Raw genomic sequence first — 25,839 nt, 5'->3', positions numbered from 1 at the left:
TGGCATTGACTTGAGGACAGGATGAGGTTCAGCTGCGACGCCCCACATCAAATAATCCACCAACATTTGCTGTTGCGGTCCACATGTGAACATTGCCCATGGACTCAACTCGAACACAGAGAGCAAGAGAGACAACTGGTGCAAAAAAGAAAAAGAATCAGTGACCTATTTTAATGCAGTTTGCTTTTAACAAAAAAACAGCTCCCATATCTTCAATTAGGTTTTAAACCTGTTAATTATTATCATAAATGTCATTCCTAACAATTGCCAAAAGTCGCAGTTCTGATTTACATTGAATTCCATAATCTATTCATTATCGCAGTGGTTGAAGTGCAGAGTTAAGTGCTTATACTGAAGCCAATCCATCAAAAATATAACGAGGAGATGGGGAGAAATCTCTTGTGCTATAAAACTTGTGTAATGACTGGTATACCGTATCTTGTGTATCCGCCCTGTTGTGATGTTGAATCTCAGGAGCCTTGCTTTTGTTGATCTGTGGTATTGTGTGTAAGTAGCATTACAGAGCCTGTGTGTTGTTACTGACGATACCTCAGTTCATATCTCACAGGGGGGCAGAAGATAAGACATTTAAGAAAAAATGAGAAGGTAAAAAATAACAAAATTTATTTTCACTTGGAAAAGCACGGGTTAATTAATGACCACCAACATGGATTGACAAACAGATTGAATTCTTTTGAAGAAGTAAGGGAGAGAGTTGATTAGGGTAGTGCAGTTGACGTTGTTTATATGGACTTTCAAAAGGCTTTTGATAAAGTGCCACGTAATAGATTTGTTAGCAAAATTGAAGGCCATGGGATTAAAGGGAGAGTGGCAGCGTGGATACAAAATTGGCTGAGTCAGAAAGCAGAGCATAGTGATAGTTTTTCCCCCGGGGTCGGTATTAGGACCACTGTTCTTTTTGATATTAATGACCTAGACTTGAATATAGGGGGCATAATTTCAAAGTTTATAGATGACACGAAACTCAGAAATGTAGTAAACAGTGAAAAGGATAGTAACAGACTTCAGGAGGATCTGGACAGACTGGTAAAATGGGCAGACACATGGCAGATGAAATTTAACGCAGAGAAGTGTGAAGTGATGCATTTTGAGAGGAAAAATGAGGAGAGGCAATATAAACTAAATGGTACAATTTTAAAGGTAGTGCAGGAACAGAGAGACCTGGGGGTATATGTACACAAATCTTTGAAGATGACATGACAAGTTGATAAAGCTGTTTTTAAAAAAAAAAGCGTATGAGATCCTTGGCTTTATTAATAGAGGCATAGAGAAGCAAAAAAGTTAAGCTAAACCTTTATAAAACTCTGGTTAGGCCTCAGCTGGAGTATTGTATCCAATTCTGGGCACTACACTTTAGGAAGGATGTCAAGGCCTTGGAGAGGGTCCAGAAGAGATTTACTAGAATGATACCAGGGATGAGGGACTTCAGTTATGTGGAGAGACTGGAGAAGATGGGATTGTTCTTCTTAGAGCAGAGAAGGTTAAAGGGAGATTTAATAGAAGTGTTCAAAATCCTTTGAGTAAATAATGAAACCTGTTTCCACTGATTTAAGATAATTGGCAGAAGAACCAGGAGGGGGGAGATGAGAAATTTATTTAAGCAGTGAGTTATGATGATCTAGATTGCATGCCTGAAAGGGTGGTGGAAGCAGATTCAAATAATAATTTTCCAGAGGAAATTGGAAATAAGCTTGAAAAGGAAAACTTGCAGGGTTGTGGGGAAAGAGTGGGACTAATTGGGTAGCTCTTTCAAAGAGCTGGCACAGGCATAATGGGCTTTATGATTCTATGAACAGACAATGAGATGAGTTAAGTCAGCACAGCCTTGGATTGAACCTGGAGCTTTTCTGATCTGTATGGCTTGGCTACTCAGAGTCATCAAAGGAACTAGCTCACATGTTTAAACCAAAATAAGTGAAACAGCAACCCTGTACCACCTCTAACAATGTGCATTCCTCTTTTTTTTTAAAAAGGACCTAAGTACAAAATGGTTTTTTTTAAAGAAAAGCATTTTGGCATTGATCCATTATCTGATTATAACTAAAAAAGCTTCATCTTGTATGCAGAAAGGGCAGGTGACTTAAAAATGGCTGTCATGAAGGTAAAGCGATTTTTTTGTTAGAAAATTGCTAATTAAAATAGTTGGATTTTTTTGAGCTGTTAGTGAGATGAGATGAAATGCATGCTGGCTAAATCAAAACCGAATGAAAGGAAACTGAGGACAGTATAGTTAGAGCCATCATATTAGGAATATGAGCAGAAAGCTTTCAAAACATGCACAAGGTATTGGGTATATGGAAAGATTGCATAAATTATAAAGATAAGCAAAAGCAGGTTTTAAAAAAAAAATACAAGGAGCCAAGAGAAAATATTTTGTGATCGCCTACAATAAATACACACCAAACAAAAGCTGAAAGGGTGGTCCACTTAAAATTGATAGTGGACAGCTGCAATCAGTCAATGAAGAAATAGTTAATTATTTACTAGTTTTGTTTATCAGACCCACTTTTATTTAAGAGGGAAAGTGTCTAAGTCAGATACCAGATGTTCAGGAACAGCAAAGGAGAGGACCTAGATAGTAAGTAAATAACAAAGGAGATGGTTATAAAAAGGTTGGATTCTCTCAAAATAGACAAACCCTAGGTCTTAAAGGAGTTGCAGACTGAAATTGACCTGGTTAAAAGTGACTCTTTTTTAAGATAGTTAAATTCAAAGAGTTCTGAGGATCAGAAAGGGGCTAAAATAACTCCTTCATTTGAAAAACGATCAAGAGATATACGTAGAAACTATGGGGCAGTAAACTTAACACTAAGGTGTAAGGAAAGCCGTATAAACTGTTTTGAGAGATTTAATGGATGCACACTTGGAAAAGCATGGATTCAGGAGAGGATGGTCATTAATGAAAGGTAAGTTGCAGTTGATATAGCCTTGGATTTTCAGAACACATGTAAGGAATCACAGACTAGGATAGAATATTGTTTAAAAACAAGAAATTGGGTAGATGTAAATATGGACTTTACAAGCTTTAAAGAACTTAGAAGGAGGATTCTCCAGGGGCCCAGCTTGTTCAGATACTATTTGGGCTATTGTACACAGTTATCATCTAATCTTTGGAAGGTTGAGAAAGTAGAGACAAACAAAAATTAAGGAAATTATTCCCTATAATGAGGAGTTCAAATAACAGGAAATGTAAAAAAAAATGTATGAAGTTAGCAGAAAGTGGTGAAGTCCAGCACAAGATTTTGTTGAAGAGTTGTGCAATAAAGTTATCAGGGAAAGTCATTGAAGCAGACCCTATAAATGGTTTTGAGACAATTCACTGTGCTTCGAGAAAGAGACGAGATTGAAACATGTCGTGAGAAGTTAGATAAGTAGTGTTGATGTGTGAAGAAATGGGGCTGTTTGTAAAATTATTATTTTTCATCACTCCTAGTAAATATCATGTGGCACACTAAAATGGTTGTACATTTATTTTAATTAAAACCAGAGTTGTTTGTAATCAGTATTTCACTCTGACTTTAGTTCTGGTGTTGTGTGGGAAATGAAACGGAAGCAACGCTGGAGGCCATTTAGTCAAAAACACATCAACCTTTTGGAACAGGCCTACCAGACACACCTGACTGCAAAGACCACAGAACAGTGGCTAAAGTTGGACAGTAACTTGGAGGTAACGTGAAAGCACTCAAAGTACTTGTCTGGTGGAGGCTGGGTTCCAATGGACATGCCAGCCCATAGCAGTAGAGTTCCCTTTCTTGTCAGAAATATAAACTCGCTGTGTTCCCTCTGTCAGTGTAACTATTCCAACTTATAAAGCTTACCAAGTTGCTTAATAGTTTCCCTTTTTCCTCCTTTCATGAGCCATCATTGAACCAACACTCCTGTTAAAAATTTTCTCTGCCCCTCCATTACACCATACTTAAATAGCAACTTTCGCCAGCATTTAAAAGGTTGCTTCTTTTAGAGTTCTTCTGTTTATATATTTAAAAAAAAGACTTGTTCTGAACTTTTCTGAGCCACCTTCTGTTATGTGCATTTCCAGCACAGATCAGTGCTGTGTTCAGTGAGTGCATTGGGAAACGTCGCAGCCACTCCAAATTGTCACCACCTGACAAACATGTATTCTTCTTAAGTGTTAATTGGATGGTGAAAAGGAGCAGGACCCTGATCTGACTTCCTTTCCTCCCCTCCTTTGCAGTCATGTAAAATAAGATTGTTAGAGTGTTGACGTTTAAATACACTTACCCTTTTGTATACATAAAGGAACATAGATCCATTTATGTTTATCAAAATACTGCAGCAATTTAGCAGTGATCCAAAACAATGTAATATTCAGAGCACAGGATAATATACTAGTCGCCAGTTAAGGTAATGCAGTGCAGTTTCTATTTTGATAGCATGATTATCGTCTTTTCTAGGTTCATTTTCGCATGATGGAAACCCGATTGCCTCACCGAATGAGCATCAGACGAAACTTTTTATCAGGAATTCACGTTGAATATAAGCAGTCCACTCATCACAGGAGTTTACGAGCTCAGTTGTACTGGCTGCAGGTACAGTTTAATGGTTTGTCAGCTCGTTGTACAAGTTTCATAAAGTCCTTGTTGCACTACTGTGTCCTGGGCATCATGCAACTAAACTTCCAACTGATGTGCTTTAGCAGGATTTGTAACTAGTTTGTCAACTTCAGTTTAAAGGGCAGTGTCAGCAGTTTTGTTTTTTGGGTGGGAGGGTAGTCTCAGTACCTGGAATGGTTAACTGCAGCCTGCTCTAAAATGACCACCACATTGGCCAGTGGGAAAGGTCATATTGGTGCAGCAGAAATCATTGCAATGCAGTGTTCACAGGGTGATCTGAAGTTTCTTTATATATTTCGAAAATGTTATTTTTTTCATCAGTTGCGCAAGATAATATCATTGCGTTTCTTTTATATATGAATACGGCCACAGAACTTGCCAAACAACATGCAAATAGCAGGGAAGCCCCTTTAAAGTTTTATTGAAAAGGTTATGTTCAAAATCATCTTGTGGGCGAATATGAATTCACAATAGAGTGTGAAGTAAATAAAATGGAAAGCAGTGAATATAATAAACAGAATAAAATGATGCAGCTGTCCAGTGGCACAGTGCAAGAGTATGTACAGGATACTCCACCACACATACCATGGAGATTCTTGATCTTTACCGCTACAGTCCACACCACTTAAAACGTCCACGTTTAAAACGAGCAGTCACTTATATCAGCCAAAAAGCGGAAACCATTACCCATTTGCATTAACATCAATTTCAAAGTTGCCCATTAAAGCGTCTTAAATGCTCCGTTTATTTTGGGCAGAATCAGCTGTGTTTATTCACTATAAACATCCTGCATGGGAGGAATCCTCGATCTCATAGGCTGGGCTGATCAAGAAAAACATTTTCTTTTTGTCTAACTGTGTACATTTCCTAGACTTGCAGAAGAGTTTTTGGATTGTGAAACTTTCTCAATTACTTCTTCAAAGATTTCAGAAGGGAAATATTTTTTCTAACTGCAGATAGGTTAAAAAAACAGATTCTGCAATAGCTGAAATTGCATGGCATTTTATTGGACAAGTAGTAGCATCAGTACTAACGGTAAAACAAGAGTCTGATTGGAATTTCAGTATTTAGTGTCGTAACTTTCCAAAATTTAGTTGTCTGGATTGTTGATGTTGATAAACTGTGATACCATGATCAATTTATTTCTAATTTTAGAAAGGTTTTTGGCACTTCATCGGCTTCATAAGGTGCAATAAACCCCAGGCAATCAGCAACTGGACACGAGTAGCAAAAAAAACTTTTTATACTTCTGAAATGATTCAGAATAGAAATAGTCCTGTTGTTTTTAGAACATCTCAACCTAGTCTTTGTGTTACAGGTTGACAACCAACTTGCTGGTGCAATATTTCCAATAGCTTTCCATCCTGTACTCCCTCCCAAGTCCATTGCCTTGGATTCAGGTCAGTAATTAAATTCAATCAGTGTCTTTTAGAATCCTTAATGTAAATATGATGCCTATATTGCAAATGCTCACATTTTTATGTTTGTTTTTAGAACCAAAACCTTTTATTGACATAAGCATCATCACAAGATTTAATGAACACAGTCAAGTCATGCAGTTCAAGTGAGTAACGTATCTTATGTAGTGTTGGAGGTCCTATATTTGCTGTGACACCATTTATAAATTAATAGATGATCTCCAGTCGCATTGCTCATAGGCAGTCTGGAGCTAGGTTGTGATGTTTAACTGCTAATTTTAAAGCCACTAGCCAGGTATTCCTTGCAGTAATCCAAACACGCATATCCTGAGGTCTAAAGGAGGCGAATTGAACTTGCTATTGGAAGTCTCTCTAGATTGTTAACTGCAGAGTTTTGCTCTTTGAGAGGAGGTGATGTTATCTTATGGTCAGATAAAACATTCGCAACCCTTCAGATAATGAAGCAGTCCGTGCCCGCATGCAGCAAGACCTGGATAACATCCAGGCTTGGGCTGATAAGTGGCAAGTAACATTCGTGGCAGACAAGTGCCAGGCAATGACCAACTCGAACAAGAGAGAGTCTAACCACCTCCCCTTGACATTCAATGGCATTACCATTACCGAATCCCCCACCATCAACATTTCTGAGGGTCACCATTGAGCAGAAACTTAACTGGACCAGCCATATAGATAAATATGGCTACAAGAGCAGGTCAGAGGCTGGGTATTCTGTGGCGAGTGACTCACCTCCTGACTCCCCAAAGCCTTTCCACCATCGACAAGGCACAAGTCAGGAGTGTGATGGAATACTCTCCACTTGGCTGGATGAGTGCAGCTCCAACAACACTCAAGAAGCTCGACACCATCCAGGACAAAGCTACCCTCTTGATTGGCACCCCATCCACCACCCTAAACATTCACTCCCTTCACCACCGCGCACTGTGGCTGCAGTGTGCACCATCCACAGGATGCACTGCATCAACTCGCCAAGGCTTTTTCGACATCACCTCCCAAACCCGCGACCTCTACCACCAAGAAGGACAAGAGCAGCAGGCACATGGGAACACCACCTCACGTTCCCCTCCAAGTCGCACACCATCCCGACTTGGAAATATATCGCCGTTCCTTCATTATCGCTGGGTCAAAATCCTGAAACTCCCTTCCTAACAGCACTGTGGGAGAACCTTCACCATACGGACTGCAGCGGTTCAAGAAGGCGGCTCACCACCATCTTCTCAAGGGCAATTACGGATGGGCAATAAATGCTGGCCTCGCCAGTGACGCCCACATCCCATGAACGAATAAAAAAAAACAGCAAGTTACTGGCTTGCTTTATCTCTCTCTCTGTCTGTCTGTCTGTGTCTGTATCGTGTGTGTGTATCTATATATATAATATATATATATTTATGTAGGTGTAATTTGTTGGTATTATGTAATGTGACAGACGCAAAACTTACTTTTATAATTTTTAGGGATCTTCTGTGGTATTGCTTGTGATGAGTCAGAGGTTATAGTTTTTCAAAGAGGGTGCTGAGGTGTGGGGAGGCATGCATATCTCCATTGAAGGAATTTGAAAAGAAGTTTGTAAGCAATCCTAGAAACAATGGAGGGTTGTGGGGTTGGAGGAGGTTACAGAGATAGGGAGGGGCAAGGCCATGGAGGGATTTGAAAACATTGTAAACTTCTATGGTACTATGACTCACTTGTACCATGTTAAGATCTCTTTAAAATGATATAATTAAGAAATTGAATGTTCAGTGATAATATGTCCTTGCTGTGTTGTTGAAATTATGGCCTGTTGAGGATACACATGTGCTTTTTATAATAATCATTTCTCTTTTTTAGAAAAGTATGTGACTTTGTTTACTATGAAGCTGCTTGTTTACTTCCAGATACTTCATGGCCCTGATCCAGGAAATGGCTGTGAAGGTTGATCAGGGGTTTCTCAGTGCAATTATTGCAATGTTTGCCCCAGCATCAGATCCCCTTGCAGGGACACAAAAGGTAACTTCAGTGCTATGCATGTTCTGATCATGTTTTTACCCTTATTGGTGGTGCCACTATCATTGCCCAGCCATGAACTCTTATTACACAGTTGCTTCATTATTGGAGTTTTTATCTTCCTGCTGGTATAACAGCCCCCTTTTATAGTCGGATCAGTTTATTAGGTGAAAGCAGTGCCCGACAAACATGGTTGCAACTCAGTGACTGCCTGAGGCCCATTCGCTGCCATTTGAACTTATGATGGTCGTTTTGCTTGCACTTGCTGGGAGGGAGGGTTGGCAAAGCATTACCTTGACTGGCTGGTGGTAAATGTAATTTTTGGCCTATTGGGAAAGTGAAATTTGTGGTCCGTTTCCAAAAGGTCAGATTGTAAAAGATAGCACAGTTTACAGTGACAAATGAGAGATTTTGGCAAATTTCTTTCGTACAGAAAGGTTGTCATGACAACAGATCTGTATATTTTCAACAAGAGCTTACATTGATATAGTGCCTGTAATTTACAAAATGCCCCAAAGCATTTCACAGAGACATGAGAATAAAATTGAACACCAAGCTAAAGAAGGAGACATTAGGAGAGGTGACCAAAAGCTTGATCCAAGAGGTGGTTTCGAAAAGCCTCTTAAAGGAGAGAGAGGGAGAGATTTTTGGTGGGGGTGGAGAAATTGAAGGAAGTTGGGCCTAGGCGGATGAAGGCATGGCCACGCATGATGGAGTAAAGAGAGGTTAGGGATCCATGTGAGGCCAGAGTCCGACGACTGGAGGGTTGGTGAGGAGGGTGGTGGTTGTCGTGCTGAAGGAGGTTACCGAGAGAGGGTGGGATTTAAACCCAAAGGTAAGAATTTTAAATTTGACATGTTGAGGAACTTGAAGCCAATATAGGTCAACGAAGATAAGGTTGATGAGCGTCAGGACTTGGTTTATTACCAGCTGGTTCCTATGCTGGTTTCAGATACCCTTTTTCAGCCTCTAAATGCAGAGCTGTTTTTGCTTATATGAGAGAAGACTTTGTCTTCTATTACTGCATCATTTGACAACTTGCTGCCCAGAGAAGTGAACCGGTTAACATTTAGTTCATCCTCTCCATCATCAACGCACTATGGGCTATAAATTGGGCCGTGTCGCGCCCGTTTTTCAGGTCCTTTGTAGCCTCCAAAGGCCCCAAAATGACGTCCGGAATGTGCACGCACGCTTCTATCGTAACATGCGTCGGACGTCATCTTGGTAGAAACGTTTGAGCACGCGCAGATAACAAACGTCGGCACGATGTAAAATAAGGAGAATATGCGTTAGATCAGTGTGTAACTGATTTAAAGGGATATTTACCATTTTGGCAATCAATGCTCCAGCCACCACACTGTCTTTAACCATGATCAACTGAACATGTTTTAGAAGGCCTAGAGGACCCCCATCAGTGCTATTTAAAGGAACTATGCAGGTGTTGCAGGTTATTTGCTGGATTATTGCTTCTGGCTGCTGGTAGAATTGTACGAGTTTGTTGAAGCTTCCCGTACTTGGAGAGAGTTGCCATAGTATATAGAGAATGGTTTGGCAGGTCCAGCATTACTGTTGGTGTCATTTACAACAGTGTGCTGAACAAGATTCCTGGCAACTATGGGTGGCCTGCTAGGGCTCCCACTGGGTATAAAACGTGACTGGGCGCATGCAGAGAGGCCATGCAGAGCAAGTCAAGCTGTGAGGAGAGGGAGGAGGCGCAGGGTACTGAGCAGGAGGCCATAATCCCATGAGAGCCTTCAGGGAACAATACCCTTACCTCAACATGAGCGAAGATCAGTGCATCCGACGGCTGAGGTTCACCAAAGAGGCCGTGACAGAGATATGTCAACTGCTGCAGCCTCAGAGCAGGGCAAGGACAGTATTACGTTCTTATGTTCTTATTACCTGTGGCTGTCAAGGTAACCGTGGCATTGAACTTTTACGGCTATGGATCCTTTCAAGCCTCTGCTACTGATGTGAGTAACATCTCGCATTGTACAGTGCACTGCTGCATAAGGGAGGTCACGGAGGCACTGTACGAGCTGCGCAACAGGTTCACCATGTTCCCTCTTGACAGAGAGAAGCAGAACGAGCGAGCATGTCGGTTTGCTCGCCATGCAGGCTTCCCCATGGTGCCATTGACTGCACGCATATTGCCATGCCTGCTCCATATTGCAACTCGGCCATCTTCATGAACAGAAAGGGGTTCCACTCCCTCAATGTGCATCTGGTGTGCGATTGCACACAGCACATCATCAATGCCTGTTACCCTGGCAGCAGTCATGACTCCTTCATTATGAGGCAGTCCAACGTCCCAACTATCTTTGATCCGGCTCAGCAAATCAAAGGCTAGCCACTGGGTGACAAGGGCTATCCCCTCATGAGGTGGCTCATGACTCTGGTCAGGCACGCACGCTCACGTGTAGAGCAGGCAGACAATGAGAGCCATGTGGCCACACGGAACGTCAACGAGTACATCATAGGTGTCCTAAAGCAAAGCTTCCGCTGCCTGGACCGTTCTGGAGGAGCCCTGCAGTACTCCGCTGAGCGGGTGTCAAGATTCGTCTCGGTATGCTGCACAACCTCACCCTTATGAGGGAACAGCCCTTGCCATAGCCTATTCGGCAAGACGAGGAGCAGGAGACAGAGGAAGAGGCTGAGGAGGAGATGGAGGAAAGTGCAAGGTGCACAGGCCCTGTCTGCCAGGGCTCTGTGTACTCACCTTATATCAGTAACCTCAACGACACCTCCCAAGTCACCAACAGTCCTATACTGCCCACCTGTCCATGACCACCAAATCGCCCTCTGTATGATTACACATTGCTTCCTCCCGCAGCTCAGTGCAGAAATAAAAACCACCACCAACTGCAACTTCAAATACATATTTATAATGTTACACATTAACTCAAGTATACAACATTAGACTATTCACCCTTGTGCATTCCCTCAGTGCCTATCGTTCATGTGCCTTTGCCTTTCCTAGTGCTCCTATGAGGTGCATCCCCAGTGGCTGGAGCATGGGTGGTGGAAGGCTGCTGGCCTTCAATGGAGGAGCATACAGATGGCCTCGGAGGACGACCTTGAGCTGCTCTGAGCCGGGAGGGCCTGACTTCAGACTGCACCATCTCTACCTGGGCTGCAGCAGTCCAGCTTGGCAGGCTGACTGGCAACAACAAGGGCACTGGCGGAGTGGTAGGGGTGGGAGCAGGAATGCTGTCATCCGGAGAGAGGACAGCATGTTCGACTGCCATGGCACCACTGCCACTCTCCTGGGGCGGCACCTCAGCAATCCTGGTGATCAGCTGGAGAAGAGATTGCTGGAGTGCTGTGATGCCCTGGAAGCCCCGTTCTACAGTGGTCCCCAGAGCCACGATAGCAGCAGTCTGAACTGCCATAGCAGAAGTCTGAACTTCAACTGAAACTTGCAGACCTTTGATGACCGGTTTGTGCTGCAATGGAAACAGTGACATTGGTCATCAGATACTGTATCATGGTGGGTTCCACAGGTGTGCTGATGGAGGTGATCACCCGTTCTGTGTGGGCTCCAAGCTCTGCGCAAAGCCCTGTGCCAAGTTCGAGGTGGACTCCTCCATGACCCTTATCATCGTGCGCAGGCTTTCTGGCAGGATATCATAGAATCATAGAAGTTTACAACATGGAAACAGGCCCTTCGGCCCAACATGTTCATGTCGCCCAGTTTATACCTCTAAGCTAGTCCCAATTGCCTGCACTTGGCCCATATCCCTCCATACCCATGTAAATGTCCAAATGCTTTTTAAAAGACAAAATTGTACCCGCCTCTACTACTGCCTCTGGCAGCTCGTTCCAGACACTCACCACCCTTTGAGTGAAAAAATTGCCCCTCTGGACCCTTTTGTATCTCTCCCCTCTCACCTTAAATCTATGCCCCCTCGTTATAGACTCCCCTACCTTTGGGAAAAGATTTTGACTATCTACCTTATCTATGCCCCTCATTATTTTATAGACTTCTATAAGATCACCCCTAAACCTCCTACTCTCCAGGGGAAAAAGTCTCAGTCCATCTAACCTCTCCATATAAGTCAAACCATCAAGTCCCGGTAGCATCCTAGTAAATCTTTTCTGCACTCTTTCTAGTTTAATAATATCCTTTCTATAATAGGGTGAGCAGAACTGTACACAGTATTCCAAGTGTGGCCTTACTAATGTCTTGTACAACTTCAACAAGACATCCCAACTCCTGTATTCAATGTTCTGACCAATGAAACCAAGCATGCTGAATGCCTTCTTCGCCACCCTATCCACCTGTGACTCCACTTTCAAGGAGCTATGAACCTGTACTCCCAGATCTCTTTGTTCTATAACTCTCCCCAACGCCCTACCATTAACGGAGTAGGTCCTGGCCCGATATTCGATCTACCAAAATGCATCACCTCACATTTATCTAAATTAAACTCCATCTGCCATTCATCGGCCCACTGGCCCAATTTATCAAGATCCCGTTGCAATCCTAGATAAACTTCTTCACTGTCCACAATGCCACCAATCTTGGTGTCATCTGCAAACTTACTAACCATGCCTCCTAAATTCTCATCCAAATCATTAATATAAATAACAAATAACAGCGGACCCAGCACCGATCCCTGAGGCACACCGCTGGTCACAGGCCTCCAGTTTGAAAAACAACCCTCTACAACCACCCTCTGTCTTCTGTCGTCAATCCAATTTTGTATCCAATTGGCTACCTCACCTTGGATCCCGTGAGATTTAACCTTATGTAACAACCTACCATGTGGTACCTTGTCAAAGGCTTTGCTAAAGTCCATGTAGACCACGTCGACTGCACAGCCCTCATCTATCTTCTTGGTTACCCCTTCAAAAAACTCAATCAAATTTGTGAGACATGATTTTCCACTCACAAAACCATGCTGACTGTTCCTAATCAGTCCCTGCCTCTCCAAATGCCTGTAGATCCTGTCTCTCAGAATACCCTCTAACAACTTACCCACTACAGATGTCAGGCTCACCGGTCTGTAGTTCCCAGGCTTTTCCTGCCTGCCTTCTTAAACAAAGGCACAACATTTGCTACCCTCCAATCTTCAGGCACCTCACCTGTAGCTGTCGATGATTGAAATATCTCTGCTTGGGGACCCGCAATTTCCTCCCTGACCTCCCATAACGTCCTGGGATACATTTCATCAGGTCCCGGAGATTTATCTACCTTGATGCGCGTTAAGACTTCCAGCACCTCCCTCTCTGTAATATGTACACTCCTCAAGACATCACTATTTATTTCCCCAAGTTCCCTAACATCCATGCCTTTCTCAACCGTAAATACCGATGTGAAACATTAATTTAGGATCTCACCCATCTCTTGAGGTTCCGCACATAGATGACCTTGTTGATCCTTAAGAGGCCCTACTCTCCCTAGTTACTCTTTTGCCCTTTATGTATTTGTAGAAGCTCTTTGGATTCTCCTTTGCCTTATCTGCCAAAACAATCTCATGTCCCCTTTTTGCCCTCCTGATTTCTCTCTTAACTCTACTCCGGCAATCTCTGTACTCTTCAAGGGATCCACTTGATCCCAGCTGCCTATGCATGTCATATGCCTCCTTCTTCTTTTTGACTAGGGCCACAATCTCCCGAGTCATCCAAGGTTCCCTACTTCTACCAGCCTTGCCCTTCACTTTATAAGGAATGTGCTTACCCTGAACCCTGGTTAACACACTTTTGAAAGCCTCCCACTTACCAGACGTCCCTTTGCCTGCCAACAGACTCTCCCAATCAACTTCTGAAAGTTCCTGTCTAATACCATCAAAATTGGCCTTTCCCCAATTTAGAATTTTAACTTTTGGGCCAGATCTTTCATTCTCCATAGCTATCTTAAAACTAATGGAATTATGATCACTGGTCCCAAAGTGATCCCTCACCAACACTTCTGTCACCTGCCCTTCCTTATTTCCCAAGAGGAGGTCAAGTTTTGCCCCCTCTCTAGTCGGGCCATCCACATACTGAATGAGAAATTCCTCCTGAATACACTCAACAAATTTCTCTCCATCCAAGCCCCTAATGCTATGGCTGTCCCAGTCAATGTTGGGAAAGTTAAAGTCCCCTACTATTACCACCCTATTTTTCTTGCAGCTGTCTGTAATCTCCTTACATATTTGCTCCTCAATTTCCCGTTGACTATTTGGGGGTCTGTAGTACAATCCTATCAAAGTGATCTCTCCCTTCTTATTTTTCAGTTCTACCCATATAGACTCCGTGGGCGAACCCTCGGATATATCCCCTCTCACTACTGCCGTGATGTTCTCCCTAATCAAGAACGCAACTCCCCCTCCTCTCTTAACTCCTGCTTTATCTTTCCTATAGCATCTGTACCCTGGAACATTGAGCTGCCAGTCCTGCCCCTCCCTTAGCCATGTTTCAGTAATAGCTATAACATCCCAGTCCCATGTACCCATCCATGCCCTGAGTTCATCTGCCTTGCCCATCAGACTTCTTGCATTGAAATAAATGCAGTTTAATCTAGACTTCCCTTGGTCTTTGCCCTGCTTTCTCAGACCATCTGTCCGGTCATGTTCTGTACACTCTCCCTTATTGCCTTTTGTTTCTGTCACCACTTTACTTCCCACTGACTTCCTGCATCGGTTCCCATCCCCCTGCCACATTAGTTTAAACCCTCCCCAACAGCACTAGCAAACACTCCCCCAGGACATTGGTTCCAGTGCACAAAGCATTTGGTGGTATACGCCCATCAGCTGCCTTCAGTAGCCTGGCCCATCGAAGTCATCATCTGACTCCTCTGCAGCAGAACTAGTGAGCAACCTCGCCCTCTGGCGAGCTGGCACCTGTGGTATCTGTTTCCCACGCCTTGGCTCTTGCACACTTGTGTCCGGTGTCTCACCACTTGCAGATTCCTCCTCTAACAGTCTCTGAGCTGGTGGATGCGAATGTCAGATCAAGTGACGATGCGGCTTCATTGTCTGTGTCTGTGTCTTTGTCTTTCTCCTCCACCTCGGACGGTGCCAGCTCCAGTTCTTGGGTATCTGCAATGACAAAGGGAGACGGTTTGAGTTGTGGAGCAAGTAAGATGTATGTGCTGACACCATCTGAAGCATGAGAGTCTGAAAAGATTGAGGGATGAGGGAGATGTGGGAAACGAGACGGAGGTTTAGGTATGCAGAGACCCCCTTCATCTGTACCTCCAACGCCGCCAGTGGACGCAGCGACGGCCTGGCCAATGATCCGCAGCACCATCTGCACCACAGGGGTGAGGACATGTCGGCGTGCCTGCCCTCCCTCCGGACTTTTGCGCTGCAGGTTATTATGTGCAAGACAGAGGGAAGTGTGTCATTCAGTGTCCTACAAGATGTTTGGGTGGTATGCCTGTCATGGTCAAATAGCTGCCAGTGTGTGTGACCTGTGAGCTGTGTGTGGATTGCAAGTGTGGTACTATGTGAAGGTGAGATGCAGCATATGAAGGGCAGCTTTTGTTGGTTTGTGGGTGGGTGTTTTGCTTGGAGCAGTGTTGTGGTTGGTAGGATGTGCCACTTGACACTTGCATTCACTCACCTTGACCACTCTTGTCAAGTCATTGAACTTCTTCCGGCACTGCACCTTTTGTGCACAGAGCTATGCTCCAGGCATTCCCCTTCGGGGCCACTTCCACCACTGCACCCGCAGCTGGTGTCTGGAGGGTCTCTGCGGGTACAGGATGGCTCTGTTTTTCCACTCCCTCCACCAAGGCTTCCAGTGCGTTGTCTGAGAACCTTGGCGCACGCTGTCTTGCCGGTCCAGCCATTCTGCCCATCATCCTCCACAGCTTGCATTGACAATGCACCTCCCCTTTAAGAGGTGCAGGCTGCCTTTAACTAGTGCGGGCCACGCCCTGTATCAGGCCTCCTGTTGGTGCTCAGCCACTCAACGGCGCAGATAGCACAGGCTGCACGTACAAGTCATGGTAATGAGTCGGCAGCATGAATCTCACGTGCTACCTGCATTGGAAACGTCGGGTGCAGGTTAGTCACGTACCGCAATCCCTGCATCCGGATTCGGGGTTATTGAATTTAATCCCCTGTGGCTACAATATGTACAGTTTACAAGATCTCATCAAGGTCACTTTGTCCTTTACCACTGTGAAGGACAAGAGTAGCAATATCATAGGAACACCATCAATTCCAAGTTCCCCTTCAAATCACATACCATCCTGACTTGGACATATATCCTTCGTTATTCTTGAGTCAATATTCTTTTTAACAACATTAAGCACCATCATCCCTGAACTATATCTGCACACCCTGGTTCGGTTTTCCCCTGCTATCTAACCCCACTTCACATGAAGATTACACTTGGTCTTGACTCTCTATATGCAACATCATGGCAGATAGACTAGAGAAATATTAAATGGTAGAGATGGTAAACTCAGATTACTACAGAGCGCACCAAGAAAGTGGGGTTGAAGACAGAAAGGGAAATTAGTGATTAGTAAATTTAAAGGAGAGATCGGGAAACATACATTTGTTAATTGTATCTGTGATTTATATAAATTAGTGTTAATTGTATTCAGGTGGTGCGTATCAATTGAGAACTCTTGTATCCATTTATAAGAGAGCTGGTGGTCTAGGATGTGGTGAGAGTGTAATGTGGAGCTCTCTGAATAAAGGCTTGGAAGCAACTGAAGACCAGGCTCCAGTATTCCATCCTTCACCACCTGGCTATCCAATTTGAAACATATTTACTCAAAGAATGCAAGATATTTGGAATAATCTTCAGGACAAGATGATAATCATTTGATTTATTCAACTTCTGTTCAGTGCCATGATGCAACGTTCAATGTACTTGAGGAATTAGCTTTAATAGGCCAGAATGGCCTTTTTCCTATCCCTTGTAAGGATGACCCTATGAGGTATTCAATCTTTTTCATTAAAAGAAGAAATTCACCTTTGGGTGAGAAGAATTGGGCTCAGCTGTGAAGTCTCCTATGGTCAAAATCCTGCAGACATTCGCTGTCTAGATTCATCAATGAAGAATGGTCAATTTAGGCAAGTTACTGGAGAGCTGCCCTTGCAGCTGGAAACATAGCCCAGAGTAAATCAGCCCCTTCCAGAGAGAAGATTTTTTTTCAAAAACTCTTAAATTGGTAAACAGTCTAGTATATGTATAAGCTTGACCTTTATAGCTATCCATTTAATATCCAGTACAAAATTTGTAGCTTGCCTTGGAATATGCTTGTGTAGGATAGCTGGTTTAGCCCTAAAATAAAACACTTCAGTAAACATGAATGAGACATTGTCATATTCACAAACTTTGAGAGAGATTTTAATTGTCTTTTCCCCTCCTCTTTGCAAAATAATTGGGTCAAAGCTGGGCCTGAAGATTGAAGTAATTTTGGTTTTAATTTGCAGACTAACCTGATAGACCAGGACATGGAAGCGCTGAAGGCAGAATTGATGGAAACTTCAATAACCGATGCTTCTAGCCTTAGCTTCTTTGAGTACTTCCATATTTCGCCAATCAAGGTAAACAATATGGCTCTTTTGAACCTGAATGAAGAATTAAAGTAGTTTATAAACATGTAAACAATGTTCCATTCTGATAACTGCAGTAGTAGTGATTTGTTATGGTTGACACGTCATTCCCCATTGGTTTTACATAGAATTTACAGCACAGAAACAAGCCATTCGACCCAACTGGTCTATGCTGGCATTTATGCTCCCCACGAGCCACCTCCCACCCCTCTTCATCTAACCCTATTCCTTTCTCCCTTGTGCTTATCTAGCTTCCCCTTAAATGCATCTATGCTATTTGCCTTGACTACTCCTAATGGTAGCGAGTTCCACGTCTAACCAGCCTTTGGGTAAAGAAGTTTCTCCTGAATTCCTAATGCATTTACTGGTGACTGTCTTATATTTTATGGCCCCTAGTTTTGGTCTCCCCAAGTGGAAACATCTTCTCTACATCTACACTATCAAACCCCTTCATAACTTTAAGAACATCTATTGGGTCACCCCTCAGCCTTCTCTTTTCCAGAGAAAAGAGCCCCAGCCTGTGCAGCCTTACCTGATAAGTGTAACCTCTTGTAAACCTTTTTTTGTACCTTCTCCAGTTCCTCTATAATCTTTTTTATCTATATTGATAAGTTCCTTTGACAGCTGTTTTAACAATTGTAACCTGCATTGGCTGTGAAGATACTGATTTCTTGTACAAACATTTCATTTCTCCTACTGAAGATAGTTGGGTTGATTTTCCAAGTTCGCACTGCCAGTGAGAAGCGTTGAACAAGTATTGGGAAATAGCAGGTGTGCTGCCCATGATTTTCTGTTCATTAATTCTAGTAGAAGGAAAATTAAGGGCCGGTGCAGTGATTTCCCAGTTACTCATGAGCAGCGCGTGAGGCTCCGTACTGCAAACGTGAACTTGGAAAACCGGAACTAGTGTATCTTCCTCTGTTTTTTGTCTCCTATAAATATGAACATACCAAAACAAAGGACAGGGAGAAACCAGCTGGTCCACCGAGCCAGTCCAATACTGTTACTATGTGATTTGTCATCATCACCTTCATCCGCCTCCCACCCATCAGCCATGCAGTCTCTTGGGAAAGGAAAAAAAAATTAGGAACAAGTTCTGGAAAGGACCTGTGCAAAATGATTCGAAATCTGACGGTGATTTTTTTTGTTGCTCCACACAAAGTTGATTGTGGATTAGCAACTTGACTGTATATTCAGTGATTTTTCTTATTCATATGAATTCCATAATTCATTGTACTGTTTAAGCAAAAAAAGCCTTATTTTTCTAAATTGCAACACAACTTTGCTGTTACAAAATGCATCTTTGCTCAACACTGAGTTCAACTTGATCCTCCAGATGAAGTTTGTCTTCAAACTGAGCAACACCATAATGCGGTTTTTAGAAATGCCATCTCCATTTTCTATAAACATTTAAAATATGTAATGTATAATACATATGAGTAATAATGCTCATCCAAGTAATGATTCTATTCCTTGGAAGTTAGTGCACTTGGTCACAATTTGCTTTTCTAAACAGTTGCATCTGAGCTTGTCTTTGGACTCTGGAGGAGACGAGTCCAGTAAAGAAAAGCAGGAAGTACTACCACTCCAGTCCCTCCACGTCTTGCTCAAAAGCATTGGAGCTACGTTAACAGATGTGGACGATCTCATCTTTAAGTGAGCACAACAAGCTGGTTTTCACTTTATTTTAAAGACAATATGTATTCATGTCCTAAAATCTGGAGCACTGAATTTCACTTTTTAAACCTGAGACTGCCAGCAATATTATAGTGATGTAGCTATTTAAATGTCAGAAGTGGCTTTATATCTGGCCTATTAACCCTAAACGGCAAACAGAAACTCCTAAATCACTCTTTTAGCAGCAGCTTGCATATATATTGTGCCTTTAATGACGAAAAACGTTCCAAGGTGCTTAATAAAAGCTTAATCAAAAAAAAAGAGGGTTATGGATGGGTTTTTTGAAGAGAGGGGTGATGGTGGTTTTGAAAGGAGGTGGGAACAGTACCTGAGGAGAACGAACCATTTATAATATCAGCTAACATGGAGACCTGGAAGGGAAATTGGGTGATCAGCAGATTAGTGAGAATGTGGAAAAGGCAAAAGGAGGTGGGTCTTGTGGTTGAGATGGGCTCGGGAGGGTATGAGGGGAGATGGGAGAAAAACTAGAGAGAGAACTGGTTGAGGGCAAGGACGGGGAGCCTGGGGAAGGTTTGACTTTGTGGTAAGGGGAAGTGGGGAAAGCAGCAGAGACAGCTGAACAGATGGTCTCATTCTTTGTAACAAAGAGTCCATCAGCTCCTACGCTTCTTTTAACTGGGAGCAGTGGAGAGGGGTTTAAGGAGATGGTTGGTCATGGAGGAAAGAAGCTGAGGGTTATCTTTGATGTTGAGCATGATCTTGGAGTAATAGGCAGTTTTGGCAGAGGGGAGTGAGGCCCAATAGTGCTTGATGTCTTCCAGCAGATCGGGTGATTGATGGCTAATAAGTTGAGCACCAGATATGCTCAGGTCTGCGGAGTTTTATTTTGTTGACTTTTTGGTGGTGGGGTAGTGTTAAATGAGTTAAAGTCCATGACATAGGATATTGTACATGGTCAGTGTACTGGATGGGCTGGATGAGTTGAAAGGTGTTTTCTAGTAAGATCGGTGCATGTGTTTACTTTGGACAATTTTGAATAATACTTACCAAGTTTCTTGTGTTACAGGCTTGCATTCTTCCAAATTAAATGCCAGTTCTACAAGAGGGATCAATTGATGTGGGCTGTAATTACACATTATAGCGAACAAGTGAGTGATTTTTCTTTTTAATTTCTCTGCAGTTTGTTTGTTTTCTTCTCACCTGCTCAAGCTGGCGACTCATGCCCGGGTGTGAATATTCAGAAGTGCTGGCATTCCTGATGCCTTGCCCTAGTGGTTGTTCGTGGCGTGTGACCCTAGACAGTAGGAACATGATACTTGAAATGGTTGGGGTGCATCAATGATTTGACACGCTCTACTGTTTGTTCCGAGGCCAATCTTTCAGTCATTACATCCCTAAAGCTGATTAGATAATTTTCTGGTTGGTTTGTAGTTTCTTGGTTCTCTTTATTTTGTTTTCAGTGTCCTTGTTGCTGCTGTTGCTTTTTGGAATTCTCTCCCTAAACCACTTCAAGAAAAAAAAAATTGCATTTATATAGCTCCTTTCATGATCTCAGGCCGACGCAATGCGCTTCGCATCCAATGAATACTTTATTTTTGAAGTGTAGTCACTGTTGTAATGCTGGGAAACCCTGCAACCAGCTTGCACACAGCAAGATCCCAAATAGAAATAAAAGAAATGACCAATTAAACTGTTCTAATGACTGTTGTAATGGATGAGGGATATATATTGGCCAGGACACCGGGAAGAACTCTCCTGCTCCTCTTCGAATAATACCATGAGATATTTTACGTCCACCTGAGAGGGCAGACAGGGCCTTGGTTTAACGTCTCATCCGAAAGATGGCAACTCTGATAGTGCAGCACTCCCTCGGTAATGCACTGGAGTGTCAGCCCAGATTATGTGCTCAAGTCCTGGAATGGGGGGGTGAATCCACAACCTTCTTACTCAGAAGCAAGAGTGCTACCACTGAGCCACAGCTGACACCCTTTGTCCGTTACCTTTCTCCCTACCATTGAAAGTCTGCTTAAAGCCCATCTTTTCAACTGTGCCAATGGTCTTTCTTCCCTCAGCCCCAAAATTCATACTCTCCTGCTTGCTGTGAAATTTCCTGTGCAACCCACCCAGAGATATTCTTTAATGTGAGGAGCGCTGTATAAATATAAGCTGTTGATCGCTTTATTTATGGATAAAAATGGTTAAATGCATTCATAAGTGTGAAAAATATCTTTGCTAACTATAGTGAAAGGGCCTGCAGCCTGGATAATATCACTAACCAAATCTTTTGATGCTTTTTCTTTTAGTTTCTAAAGCAAATGTATGTGCTTGTTTTGGGGCTGGATGTTCTTGGAAATCCAGTTGGCCTTATCAGAGGACTCTCTGAAGGTGTGGAAGCATTCTTCTATGAACCTTTCCAGGTAAGTCAGTGAGTAAAGAATGGAAAATATGTTTTCTATGATTTAGAAAGCTGATCCCTGTTTTAATGCTCTAACACAATGGTGACTGTGAATATTTTAGGGTGCTGTTCAGGGACCAGAAGAATTTGCAGAGGGCTTTGTGATAGGAGTAAGGAGCCTGCTTGGACACACTGTTGGTAAGTGATGGCTGTCTGTTGATACAGCTTTAGTATAGATGTATTTTGGAGCCGATGACTACAAAAGTCTTGTTCCTCAGATAGTTCCATCATCTGTCACCTCATTCATTGGATTTGAATCTAGCCTCAGTTCCAACACTGCTTGTTTATTAGCTTGTGCCTAATACAAATACTCATGCTTTACACAGGTGGTGCAGCTGGTGTGGTATCTAGAATCACAGGCACAGTTGGGAAAGGTCTGGCTGCAATCACGATGGATAAAGAATACCAACAGAAGCGCAGGGAGGAAATGAACCGCCAGCCCAAGGACTTTGGAGACAGTTTGGCTAAAGGAGGAAAAGGCTTTTTACGGGTAAGGAAAGCTAGCATTTTAAAACGTGTCAAACTGTGAAAACAATTTTATGCAGTGTTTTTCTTTACTGTGCAGTTGATATCTGCATATCTGTAGGGATATTGATGCATCAATCACTTTCATCCAAGTGCTGTGACAATACCAATAAATCTGTTCGTACCTCTTAGGATGCAAGCACTATTTTTGTCACATCAGTCATGCATATTTTGTTATATATAATATAAATTGTGGAACCCTCAAGAAAGAATGAAGAAAGAATTTGCATTTCAACAACGCTTTTTATGATCTCAGAACATCCCAAAGTCCTTCACAGTCAATGATGTACTTTTGAAGTGCAGTCACTGTTGTAATGTAGGGAAACGTGGCACAATTTGTGCACAGCAAGGTCCCACAAAAGCAATGAGTTCATCTATTTTTGGTGCTGTTGGTTGAGGGATAAATATTGGCCAGGACATGTCAAGAACTCCCCTGCTCCTCTTCAAATAGTGCTTATAGGATCTTTTCGTACACCTGAGAGGGCAGACTCAGTTTAACGCAGACCTAGATATAGAGTCTCAACTAAAAGACAGCATTTCTAACAATGCAGCACCTTTTCAGTACTGCTTTGATATGTCCGCTAGATTATGTGTTCAAGTCTCAAGTTGGGTTATGTGGGTGAGTGAGAAAAGTAATAGTATTCTTTTTATACATCTGTTGTAGCTTTTGTTTTGTGTTCTATAGACTTTCTAAAGTTTAATTAAGCAGAGCGGGTAGAGAGAGAGAGACACACAATGCTAATGTTGATTTAGTTTTCAAAAAAAACCTATTAAATTTTGAATCCAATTATTTATCTGCCTGTGTTTTTCTGACAAAGTTAATTGCTAATTCCTTATACTTGTGAGACAGAGATCCTCACTTATTGCTAACATGTAAGAGACAGGCAAACAAAGCCCTTTCTCATTTTTTTGGAGGAAAGAATTTTGTGAGTAAATAAATCTGCTTCGAGGGAAATGGAAGGGAAGTGAGAAATGGGCTGGGAATGAGGGGACCTCTGGTCTCTCAGCATCTGCCTGGGGGCAGAGGGGGAGTAGATGGAAGATTAAGGGTAGCATCAGGGTACGGGGGAGGAGAGAATACAGCCGGTTGAGTGATTAGTTCAGAGGGGAAGCATAGGGGTAGTGATGGGACAGAAGGAGAGGAGATAGTGGTAGGGGACATGAGGATGGGAAGAACAAGTGATTAAGGAATGAAGAAAAAGACAAGCACAAGAGGAAAGAGAGAAGTAAAACAATCATTGAGGAGATGAGCAAAGCAGGAGAAAGAAGAAAAAAAATCGAGCACATGAGAGAGAGACTATTTTTTCAATTTACATTGTGCAGTGCCGCAAGAGATCGACTAGTACACAAAAGGTGAGTGAGAGAAACAGGTGAAGGAGGGGTGAAAGATGAGAAATTTAAATGAAGGAGGAGTGGACGATAAACAGGATGAGAGCAAGCATTAGCTTGAAGACTAAAGGAAAAATTGAAGCATGGGAAAAATGCTGAGAAAATAACATATTTTGCTTTCTTTTCCCTCTTTGTTTTTCATTTAATTTGTTAATTCACTATAATTGCCTCAACGATTGACATTTTTATAGTGCTTCTCGGGTAAAGGAGTGCTTTATAGGGTTGTGAAGACATGATTTAAAAACGAGTATTTAGGATGTTTTTGAAAGCAGGGAAGGAAGTAGAGATGTTTTGGGAGTGGATTCCAGAGGGCAGTGGCTGATAAAGTGGCCACTGATGGTAATGTGGAGGGAGTGGGGATTGAAAAGTAATCCGGTGTCAGAAGAGTGGAAACATAGAGCTAGAAGAGATCCTTAAGGTAGGTTTGAGCAAGACCATGTGAAGGCTTTGAAAGCAAGAATGGTGAGCTTAAAATCAGTTGACTGGGGAATGGGGTGTGGGAAATGGGCCATGGAGTTCTGAATGCGTTTGGAGTTGCTGGAGGATGGCAAGGAAAACATTGGAGAACTTGACCCTTGAGAGTTTTGGAAGCAGTGAGAGGGGTAGGAGCAAAGGCTGGTGATGTTCTGGAGGTTAAAGAAAGTGGGCTTGGTGATGGATACAAGGAAGGCAGCTCTGTTTGGGGTTAACAGGTTGTCAGGCTTTTGTGCTATTAGACTTAGCCTGATGAGGCAATTAGGAAGGTGGCTGGAGTTGAGCCCAGTGGAAAATAGATGCTAAGAGTTGGTGAGGATGGTTTTGTTTTTACTAACATTGAGCTGAAGAAAATTTTGACTCATTCAAGCAGTTGGGAGAGTCTCCTGACCAAATTGGAGGGTCTTGAGTAGTGACTGTTTGAGATGGTGATGGGGGTGGGGGGGAGGGATTGGTTATTTGGTGAGAATGAAGGGTTGATTTTTTTTGAGAAGTTGTCCAGTGACAGAAGTTTTGAATGAGGTGGAGACAGTGCCGAAGGAAGAACAAGTTGAGCACGTCAGTGATTATGGGGTTAAAGAAGGGTAGATAGGTAATCGGGGATCATATTACCAGTGTTTCAGGCTAGTTTTGGCTGGAATGGTTGGTATTTTGCTTGTCTGTACCTTGGTGGAGGACCTTCTAAAGAAGACTGACATTCTTAATACTTGGCATCTTCCACACACTTCTTGAGATTCTGGTCTGATGGCAACAACTATCTGCTATTTCAAGTTCCTCAATTCAAGATATAATTTACAAATAGTTCCCTAACGTGCCTCCATTGTCCCAGTTAGCAGAGATAGACCAGGACTGTGTATTAGGTCTGACAACGAAAATGCCCTCCATAGAACGCAATTATAGCCATAGTTTCTTTCACTAATGCTTCACCTGTGTAGCTCGGTGGGGCGTACATTCAGGATAGATGGGTTCCAGCACAGTAACAGAATCCATGTGGTACAGCAATGGGTACAGAGTTAAAGCGGAATGGTTGGCTTTTTTAGGCTTTTGGTTCAGGGTAAGTCAATGCCTCTCTGGACGGGGAGCACCACATCCCATTTTCACCGACACTAGGAGATTGTCATATCCTTATTCTATCCTTTATCACAGCAATTAGTTTTAGAACATGATTCCACTATTTTAGTTCACTTTTTAGGTCGCCCTGACTACCTTGTCAGTTCTTTGTGCCTTACTTTCCAAAAGTCGAAATCTTCAGAGAAATTTTAGCAAAGTAGCTAGTGAAGTGTATCCTGCAATGTCAGTCTGCGCATAGGAAAGCCTTGGGCTTTGTGAGCATCTTTAAAACTGCAGTGCTTGAGACCTGGAGCAACTATTACACTGACGATCCTAGCAATCGGGTTTACACTGCTCCCACAACAACAAAACTGCACTAACCAAAGTCACAGATGAGAGCATTATCTCTCCTCATCCTCCCTCTGCAGCCTTCGACACAGTTCACAACGTACTTCTCCTCCACTGTCCAGCTCTGAGACTTCCTTTGCTTGGTTCCACTCTTAATCGATTGTAGCTCGCGTACCTTAAACAATGGCCTCTCCTCCCACCCCTGCACTGCCGTAATCTGCAGTTCCTCAGTGATCCATCCTTCGCCCTACCTTTTCCTCATCTACATGCTACTATCGGCAACATCTGCAAACATGGGGGCAGCTTCCACATGTACCCCCGTGTCCCCAAACACTCCGTTCCTCTCACTCCAAGCTGTTGTGCATCCCCCTTTCCTTCACCTCACCATTGCGCAGCTATGCCATCAGCCACCTAGGTCCCACTCACTGGAATTCCATACT

The 25,839-nt window shown here is 42.9% G+C and overlaps 1 protein-coding gene across 2 annotated transcripts in view; it reads left to right on the top strand.

The window, feature by feature from the left end:
* vps13c (vacuolar protein sorting 13 homolog C) overlaps positions 1–25,839 on the top strand; it is a 294,638-nt gene that overhangs the window by 236,436 nt on the left and 32,363 nt on the right. For both annotated transcript variants that reach the window (XM_067973304.1, XM_067973303.1), the window contains exons 66-76: positions 3,544–3,688; positions 4,437–4,571; positions 5,914–5,995; positions 6,090–6,159; positions 7,906–8,017; positions 17,398–17,511; positions 19,037–19,176; positions 20,225–20,306; positions 21,462–21,575; positions 21,676–21,751; positions 21,940–22,103. In XM_067973304.1, coding sequence (XP_067829405.1) covers positions 3,544–3,688; positions 4,437–4,571; positions 5,914–5,995; positions 6,090–6,159; positions 7,906–8,017; positions 17,398–17,511; positions 19,037–19,176; positions 20,225–20,306; positions 21,462–21,575; positions 21,676–21,751; positions 21,940–22,103 — 1,234 coding nt within the window. The remainder of the gene's footprint in view (positions 1–3,543; positions 3,689–4,436; positions 4,572–5,913; positions 5,996–6,089; positions 6,160–7,905; positions 8,018–17,397; positions 17,512–19,036; positions 19,177–20,224; positions 20,307–21,461; positions 21,576–21,675; positions 21,752–21,939; positions 22,104–25,839) is intronic.

The sequence above is a fragment of the Heptranchias perlo genome, chromosome 38, assembly GCF_035084215.1.
Source record: "Heptranchias perlo isolate sHepPer1 chromosome 38, sHepPer1.hap1, whole genome shotgun sequence".
NCBI classification, from domain to species: Eukaryota; Metazoa; Chordata; class Chondrichthyes; order Hexanchiformes; family Hexanchidae; genus Heptranchias; species Heptranchias perlo.
Note: the sequence above shows the minus strand (reverse complement) of the source record. Positions and strands in the feature narration are given on the sequence as shown.